This window comes from Mytilus edulis, chromosome 1 (genome assembly GCF_963676685.1).
Source record: "Mytilus edulis chromosome 1, xbMytEdul2.2, whole genome shotgun sequence".
In the NCBI taxonomy this organism is placed as follows: Eukaryota; Metazoa; Mollusca; class Bivalvia; order Mytilida; family Mytilidae; genus Mytilus; species Mytilus edulis.
Window position 1 is genome coordinate 8805887 of NC_092344.1, and position 10075 is coordinate 8815961.

Consider the following 10075-nt stretch of genomic DNA (forward strand, 5'->3'; position numbering starts at 1 on the left):
GTGTTTCCGTTTCTGTGTTGTCAAAGACGCCATTTCCACATAAAATATGAATTGAGTCTAAAAAACATGGGAGCAGGAGCCAGTTCTAACCAAACAGTTGGAGTAACTGCAAATCCGAGAGTTCTTTATTCAGATCAGCTTTCTAAAAAAGAGAAAAAAGTAATTATGAACTTGAGTACAGCTTTTTTTCAAGGGTTCATCTTCTCCCTCCCCCCATTTCTTCGGCTTTCATGTCGATCTAGCCCAATTGTGTCGAACCGTCCACATATTTACAGTCGATTCGACTTTTTATGGATAATTTGTAATTCGTTATTTTTTGTGAATTTTTATTTTAAGAATTGAATGCTTCTTTTTGTAACAATACAAAAATTCACATCCCTAATTAACGGGTAACACGAATGACCGAATAACACTTGTAATCTTCCACTTTTTCTCCTTCTATGTGGTTAATCTGCAGTCGGAAATTCCATAACGCAAATATACTGTGCGTGTGTGTTAACCAAGTTAAAAATAACAAACGACCGAATAACACTTGAAATTTTAATATTAGCACATGTATATTTGTGACTTTTAAACATTGATCATTAAATAATAATATATTAACGATGTATTTTATAACTTAGAAATGATTTACAGAAAGCAAAACAGTTCATAAAGATCATTTTAAATTTAGTGTGTACATCGTACATGGTGGCCATTGTGATTTCTGTGGCCGGCGCCATGTTCGATGTACACACTAAATTTAAAAAGTTTTTTATGAACTTATCTGCTTTCAGAAAATCATTTGTAAGTTATAAAATACATCAATATTAAATATATTATTATTTAATAATCAATGTTTAAAAGTCACAAATATGTGTTACACTCTGTGGTTAAAGTTTTTTAAAATTTTAATAACTTTCTTAAACTATCCTGGGTTTATACCAAACTTGGACAGAAGCTTGTTTATGATCATAAGACTTGTATCCAAAAGTAAATTTTGTAAAAAAAATTATTTTTTCCGTATTTTACTTTTAAATGAACTTATATTTTCTGCAAGTTAACAACACTTTCAATTTGTGGTTAAAGTTTTAAAAACTTAAATAACTTTCTGATACAGAAGCTTGTTTATGATCAAAATCTAGTACATGTATCTAGATGAATATTTTTATTGATTTTATCCTCATTTTTGTTGAGCCTGTGATTAACAGCAAAAGTAAGCGAGACACTGGGTTCCACGGAACCCTTACACATTTTTTATTGGGAAATCATAAATAAACCATGAATTTGACTGAAACTTCAATCGATAGACCCCCTTTCAAGATTCAAACCCTGCTTTGAAATAAGACCCCTTTTTGTCAGTAATGATACATAAATAGACCCTCAAACCTGCACATATACTATAGATATGATATAGTCATGTTTAATTGAGGTCTTGAGCTGGCATGTCAGTTAACTGCTAGTAGTCTGTTGTTATTTATGTATTATTGTCATTTTATTTATTTTATTTTGTTTCATCTTCTGACATCAGACTCGGACTTCTCTTGAACTGAATTTTAATTTTCATATTGTTATGCGTTTACTTTTCTACATTGGCTACAGGTATAGGGGAGGGTTGAGATCTCATAAACATATATAACTCCGCCGCAATTTTGAGCCTGTCCAATAACAGGAGCCTATGGCCTTTGTTAGTCTTGTATGATTTTTAATTTTAGTTTCTTGTGTATAATTCGGAGTTTAGTATGACGTCCATTATCACTGTACTAGTATACATATTTTTTAAGGGGCCAGCTGAAGGACGCCTCTGGGTGCAGGAGTTTCTCGCTACATTTAAGACCCATTGGTGGCCTTTGTTGTCTACTCTATAGTCGGGTTGTTGTTGCTTTGACACATTCCCCATTTCCTTTCTCAGTTTTATTTATTGGGGTGTAAATGTATTGACTGAAGTACATTTTGTATGAAGCGCTTTTACTACTGGTATATATAGGTAATACAATTTAGAATGGAAATGGGGGGATGTGTCTCAAAGAGACAACAACCCAACTAAAAGACAGAAAAGGTAATGCTTATATATATGTAAAAAAAATTGATAACAATAACCAAGCTCTAGGTACCGCTGATAAAGATATACAATGTAATGAATATACAATGTAATGGATTATACTATGCAATGCCTAATTACACTTTTCATTTCTTTGTTACATAGACACAGAGGATAGATGTACCAGTCTTGATAGATGTACAACATGGTTCTGTGAGATACAGATATGGAAGCTATGAAGGAGAACCTAAAAATAAATCTAGCCGTATAGAGAGGCCATTTGAAGGAGATTTGAAAGTTGATAAGAAAAATTATTTCTACCATCCTCGATTAAATGACTTTAGAAAAGGTACATTTTTTAATATAAAAAGAAGATGTGGTATGATTGCCAATGAGACAACTGTCCACAAGAGACCAAAATGTCACAGACATTAACAACTATAGGTCACCGTACAGCCTTCAACAATGAGCAAAGCCAATACCGCATAGTCGGCTATAAAAGGCCCTGATATGACAATGTAAAACAACTCAAAAATGAGAAAACGAATGGCCTTATTTATATAAAAAAAAAGAATGAAAAACAAATATGTAGCACATAATAAAAGACAACCACTGAGTTACAGGCTCCTGACTTGGGACAGGCACATACATAAATAATGTGGCAGGGTTAAATTTGTTAGAGGGATGTCAATTATATAAAATCCAGAAAAAAATTGTCACATATTTAGCAATTGCAAGTACAATCTGGACTTTTATAAAAATGATGGAAAATTCAATTTCAATTTAAGAAAAACACATCAGTTATGTATTTATTCTATTGTGAACAAATGCAATGTTCAATTTTCAGAAAAGCATTTAAACCTATTTAAATTATCCAATGAAATTGTCTAGTTTAGCCATGTTAACCCAATTTAAGATGTTTGCTTTTTGCTTTGACAGCATGTTTCTTAGTATCATGCATTAAACAATCTGACTGTGAGTTGGTATGGATACTTAAATTTTTTTCTCTTGATGGTTACAACTTATTCATTGTTATAACATTTCAAATGAAATTATACATAAAATGATAATATGCTCTTCCTGTATTGCAGATGCTGATCCAGCAAAAGAAGAGGATTTCAAATTCCTTCATGTCACAAAAGGACCAGCTTCCTGTAAAAATAAGAAGTTATTTTATGTCTATGGTCGTGGATGGAATGCTATAGATGGAAAGAAAACTTTACCCACCATGACAAAGGAAGAAGGGGATGATTATTCCTGGCCTCAGATGAGAAAACCTAACACTTGTTACTATAACTTGGTTTTTAACCAACAAGGTTTGTTTTAGATATGCGAAAAATGTGGTATGGGTGCCAATGAGACAAATCTCAATCCAAGTCACAATTTGTAAAAGTAAACTATTTTAATTCAATTTCCAAACACACATTTAAGTGAGAATAATTTTGCTCTTGAGGTGCCTAAAATGATAAAATTGTTATTGTATTACATGTAGTAGTAAATGAAGGATTCTTAGAACAACTGTTGAAACAATTTTTAAATATTGTTCTTTATTTTAATTCTTTACACTTTGTGTACATTTTTATCTTTTAAAAACCCCACTTTAGAAAACAATATTACTGAGGATGTATTAGGAAAAGGGAGATAAATCAATGTTTGACCAGATCTTATTGTTGTAACAATAAACATGATAATATTACACATGAAAGGGTTAATTGAATGTTTAGTACATTATATCAAGTTTCATTTTCATGAAATAAGTTTTGCATATTTGTAGATATAGATTTACCAGAAATGAGTGAAGAAGAAAGACTGACAGAAGAACTCTCATCTACACCAAACAAAAGTCAGATACAGTATGTTTTTTTTTTTTATTTGAAAGTACGTAGGAATGTTTAAGATTGTCAAAAATTACAATAATACTTTATTTAGCATAGCAGAATACATCCTTTGGACTGGATACAATGTAGCTGTCTCATTTTCAATCCCACCACTAATCCTTATTTTAAATAACTTATAAAATATAGAAAAAAGTAAATTGCATGAACAATAACTGTGCTAAAAGACATCCCTTGTTCAATTTGACGGAGTATACCATGATATTTTAGACACTTATATTATTACTATGCCACTATTTTTAAGGAGGAAAACTACCTTGTTAGAGTTATGGGTAACCCCTTAATTTTGGTAATTTTGACCAAATTTACCACATATCAACAGATTCGCTGCACCTTGTATTTGTTAGTTATGACAACTAGAAATGAACCTTACCAATGGGATAAAGAGAGGTGTCTTTCCACCAAAGACAACCCAGTCGTAAAGCATCAAGGAAGGCAAAACCTTTTCTTACAAAGAAAGAAAGAATTAAATATACATACTAATCAATTACATCTTATTGCTTCTATAAATGTAATTGAAATAATTAAAACATATTTATGATTACAATGTTTGTGTTTTATAGTGTAACATTAACAGATACTGATTCTGCCCAAGATGTCAAAAGAAAGATAGCACTAAAAATTCTTCGAAGTGCAGCTGATATTTATATTGTGTGTAATAAGGAATTATTGAGGTAAGAGCAAAATTGGTTAGAGATCATATCTCAACATATTGTTGAGTCCAAGATAAAGTTGAGGAGTCTAAGATTTGTTTAGATTGTTTAAGGAGGAAGCATTGTTCTCTGGTTTCATTTCAAATTATAATCACAGCAAGAAATTAAACACCAACCTGGGATTCATATTCATAAATAAAAAATGCTGTTTTTATTTACTGGTTGGAGACTTTGGACCTTTTTTTTGATACTGCAAAAGTAGTTTATTTTCTATTTTTAGAAAATATTTGAACCTTAAAACCATTATGCCAAAGTATCACAAGACCACATCAATAGATATTCATCAACCTTTGACAAACAAAACTACTTACACTACAAGTACTTTAAGTATATGCATCAAAATACATATGCATCAAATAAATTTAGATAATAGGATAAGACCCTCTTATTAGTGGCTCTCCTTCAAATGCAACACAATGCATTCCATCAATACACTAGTTCATTAAAGTGCTCAATTTATTAAGATCCCTGTAGAAGTTTTAAAAGAGCATTGACTGTAAAAAGCCACAAATTACAAGAGTATACTGGAATTACTCAGATAAAATATATACCTTAGATATACCTTAGTTCTGCCTTAGCGTAGGATTTCAACAGCTATGTTTATAAATAATGTAATGTTATAATCTGAATAAAACCAGCTACTTGTAAAATAAAAGGTATTCATATAAAAAACTTCCTCTGTTTGAATAAAGTTATCGTTGTGTAGACAATATGAAGGGTAGCTCTTTGAATTTTGTTGATTTTTTTTTAGAATAATAGAATTGTTTTGTGTTGATGCTGTCTTTATAATGATAAGCCCACATACCCTTGTTCTGTAAACGATCAGTATGATATACATGTATCAAAAGCAACAAAAACAATTAAGTTAGATTCTTCAACATTACTTATATTATTAACATCTTGATTCAGGTACACCAAAGAAATGACATTTTAAATACCTTACAATTTTATAGACATTTGATAAAATTAAAACAGAGTTAATGTTTACCTAGAATATTTATTAAAATATATGTAGATGATGGTTTAATCTTTATTACTATTTTAGGAATGAAGATGTGATTGGTGATCAGAGAACAGATGAACAAGGCAGCTGGAAAACTTTTAAGGTCACCTTGAATCTTTTCTGAAACAAATAACAGCAAACTTTTTTTATTTGTTAACCTAACATGCTGGTCATGTTGAATTTGATATATGCATTTATATTGTTTTGTTATAAAATATCTGTGATATTTATATATTTTACTTGTAGTTGTACAAATTTGTTTATATGTAACAACCTGTAGAAATAATACGACCATAAACAATTATTGATCATTGTATAAATTCAACTATCAAATTAATGTTTTTGAAGTTATACTTTGTTATACACAATTTGCAATAGTTAGGGGCAATTTATATTTGTGGTTATAATAATTCATTACACGTTCATATAAGGGGTGACAGATGACTAAAAGACACGATTTCATCAGTTGATGTAACACAATCTCAACACAAAAAAATGAATTTGAACTTTCTTTGACTGTTAAAAATATGTTGTTTTCAGTTGGTCATATTTCAAATTATCAATATAATGTTAAATTTTCTCTCTGTTCTCTGATTTTCTTTTGACACAAGGAAAAAATTACCATGCCATTGGACTTCTAATAAAAACACCTTTAAGTATTTGTAACTCATTGAAATGAACATTAATGTTTGCCTTACTATTGTAATAGATCTCATCTTTTGACTTTTCTTTGTAAACCTTACAAGAATAAAATCTGAGTTCATTCTGCAAAGTAAGTTGTCAGGTTTAAAAATGTTGATTTTTCACCCTACATAGACCTGATAGATGTATATCATTGTAGTCTGCATGTAAAGTGGACCTCAGTGAACAACAGGATAATTTAAAAAGAGCTGAGTTTGGAGTGATCCTGATCTAAGTATGGTAGTCTAAAGAAGGTCTTTTTGCACAAAAATCAGGAATTTTCATCGTTTTTTTTTGTGCTTTATCTGGACCTACAACTTGAAGTGGTTAGTCATTAAGCTTATTTCAGTAATAAACAAGATCAGTAGTCACATACTCTTGAGTTTACATTATTTTTGGAACTTAAAAGGATTTTGTACTAGAGCCAAAAAACGTTTTTTAGGGTAGAGGCTGTAATTAAATTAATATTTGAAGTATCTGTAGTTATTTAACCTATAGAGCTAGTTTTATAATAATTAATAAGTTTACTTTAACAATAAACTAACATACCTGTCTGAAAGAAGACATTTAATGTGCAATTTTCCTACACTGTAAAACAAAAAATTAGTAAGTTTTACTTTTAAAAGTAATGATTCTCTTTATAAATAACAATTTTTTTTTCATCATTTGAAGTGTTAATATCTGCAGTTTCTTCCAAATAATATTTATTAAATAATTACCAGTATAAGGCTGACATATTGCATCTTCAAAAGTTGTTTGTTATATTTGTGATTTTTATTATACATTGATAATCAATACATTTTTAATTAATGTAATACTGTTAAAATTTAACCTTATTTTTGCAATAAAAATGTATAAAGTTTTTTTGTTTGATATGAAGTTATGAGAAGTGGTAACATACTCTGAAGTGTGTGAAATCTATTTATGGGTACATAAAGAATACCCACTTAGACAGTAAAAGTCGTCAAATAGATCAAACGTGTAACTAAGTACATATTTCAACTATATGATTTAGACTATCAGTAGTGCTCAAATCAAAACAGCTGAATGGCAAAATGAGTATTGAAGTTTAAATGCATTGAAAACCAAAAATTCCAACTAGTTATACAAATTTTATGTGAGTGAAAAACCTTAAGTTTTTTGGAATGATTTAAACAATTTCAGAATAGCAAATTCAGAAAATGAGTCGCATCAATGAAATATTTGTAATCATCCCAAAGGTACAAGTTTCCAAATTACATGTATTTCACTTTTGTGCTAAAATCTAGTCATAACTTTAAATATGATATATTGTGCAAATTTCATTTACAATTTACTTGGCAGTTTTGTGACTTATTGAACACAAATGTCACCCATCTTAATTTGTAAAGTTGGCATAAATAGAAATTAACAGAAACTGATATGTTAAGAAAGATTTTCCAGGTAAGATAAATGATTAATTACTGGAAACTAATCTCTGCAGTGATGTTGTTTGTTGGTAGTTTCTCTATTTACACCTGATTATTGTAATCTGGCTTCAGCTCCATGATTGGTTTCTAGATTGAGGTGAACATGTCTGCATGACAGGGTTCATATGAATATGACCTCATTGTCAAGGTTTATTATTCCATGTAAAGCTTTCATAAAATTAGAGGTGATATGATTGCAAATAAGACAACTCTCCATCAGTGTTAAAATTATGTGGAAGTTTTCATCTCTAAGATACTTTCAGTTAAGCTATATGTCACCTGGAATAATTACATGGTGTTAAAGTTGTCTGGCAGGGTTCATCTATCCTTGGTCTCAATTTTATGGTTCATTGCTATTTTTTTGTAATTAGGACTCTTCCTCAGATACTTTATGCAATAATAGTATATGGTATGATCACGATAACCATGTTGGAGAATATTTCCGATCGTTTTGTAACTTTGTTACTTGGTAAACTTTTAAAAGACCCAATAAAACAACATAAGAAACACAAACATGAACTGCTTGCACACTATATACAGTTTATGTGTAAACAATAAATAATTCTCGAAAAAGAACAATTCACAGGGATCAACAGAATATACTAGTGCAACAGGCCACATACACCCAAAACACCAAGTTCAATCGAAAATGCAGAAATAAAAGGAAGCCATATAACAACGAACAATGTACTTATCAGATAGTCTGATTTGCTCCAGTTACAAAAGAATCCTCCATTGCCTATATATTAAACTGTAAACACTTGAACATATAAACCTGCAGTGCAGCTACCAGCAGGAACACCACAATCTGAATAAAATTTCGCCCCATTCAGTGGCGTAGCCAGGGCTGAAATGATGTGGATGTATCGGCGCCGAGCGGAGGGAGGCGAAATTTTTTTTGGACCTTTTTATGCAGAAAATTACTTTTTATTGAAGCACATGTACTCCCACAGAATCCGACACTAGTTAGATTTTTGTTTAAATTCAAAATTCCCACCAATACATATTTGTATTTTTTAACTAAATGTTATTGTTTTCTCGAAACTACCATCATTCAATTCATAAATATTTGATGTAAAGTTTCCCACCCCAGTGGCGGATCCAGAAATTTTCATAAGTGGGGCCCGCTCCGGTCATGCTTCAGTGATTCCCTATATAAGCAACCACATTTTTCGCAGAAAAGGGGAGACACGGGCCGCCTTGCCCCCCCCCTAAATCCGCCTCTGCACCCAATCTTAAAGTTATATTTGACATATAGGAACTGAAGTGACTTCTCTTTCCAGGAATTTGAGTCTACAACATTGGGTTTTTTATTTTTTTTATTACTGAGCTAAACGCGTTGCAGGAGACATAGAAATACCGGGCGTCTGATCGTCTGGTCTTGTTAGCACTCTTATGTGTACAATTCTTGTCAGATTAAGTGAAACTCATATCATAAGCAATGTCTTTGACAATTTGGAAAATAATTCGTGATCAAATATTTTAAACCAGTTATGACCATTTTAAATATAAATTGTAATGGAAATCCCATTTCATTTGCTGTGAAGCTTATTGAAAAGAAAGGAATAAAAAGTGCTTTTTTAGTTATTCCCTAGCTTGTTCCTTGTCCTTTAATAGATAAAATATGACATGAAATGTGCTTGGCGTGGAAAATTGGATCTTTTTTCTTTACTGATTGAAATTGAAATTAGTATTTGAACCAAGATAGAAACGGGAATTCATTAGCCTAGGACTTATCACGATCTATTACAAATGGATTTTTTCATCACGTCGTATACCATGTCGCAAGAAACATTACGATATCAGGATATGGTGTTTTAGTTGTTAGTTGCTATAGTCAAATGAGAAGTCATCACTCCACTAGGTTCAATTTCAGATGAAACATGTCCACGGGTCTGCGTATCAGTCCTCTCCGCTTGCCTAAGCCGATGACGTAGACTTTTTTTTACGACTGGTCAAAAGTTAACTTGAAACACTATTCTGCGATTCAACTATCTTGTTTACATAAACGAAATTATCCTTAATGAAAGACAAGGCATAGTGCTTCGAAAATGACTGCTCATATCCTCAGCCTTGTTATATTTGGATACTTCCGAGTTAAACTGCTGCTATTCTTTTCTTTTGTCAAAATGATGTTGATGCTTGAGCATCTGAGCATACATGCAAGCTACGCCACTGCCATTCATCTTTAAAAGTATCACATGTAGGTACAGATTTTTATTACATTTTGAATTGACTAGGTGAAAAATAGCTTGAATGCAATTTTTCGTAAAAATAATTACCATGGGATCAAAACTGTATCAAATCAATTTCCC

At 31.2% G+C, this 10075-nt stretch overlaps 1 protein-coding gene across 1 annotated transcript; it reads left to right on the plus strand.

The window, feature by feature from the left end:
* LOC139523279 (uncharacterized) lies at positions 1–7172 on the plus strand. Its single transcript, XM_071317145.1, has 6 exons — positions 1–159; positions 2186–2369; positions 3112–3336; positions 3795–3873; positions 4479–4589; positions 5674–7172. Exons 1-6 carry the CDS (start codon positions 67–69, stop codon positions 5753–5755), a joined length of 774 nt encoding a protein of 257 aa, XP_071173246.1. The 5' UTR covers positions 1–66; the 3' UTR covers positions 5756–7172.
* The last annotated feature ends 2903 nt before the right edge of the window (positions 7173–10075 follow it).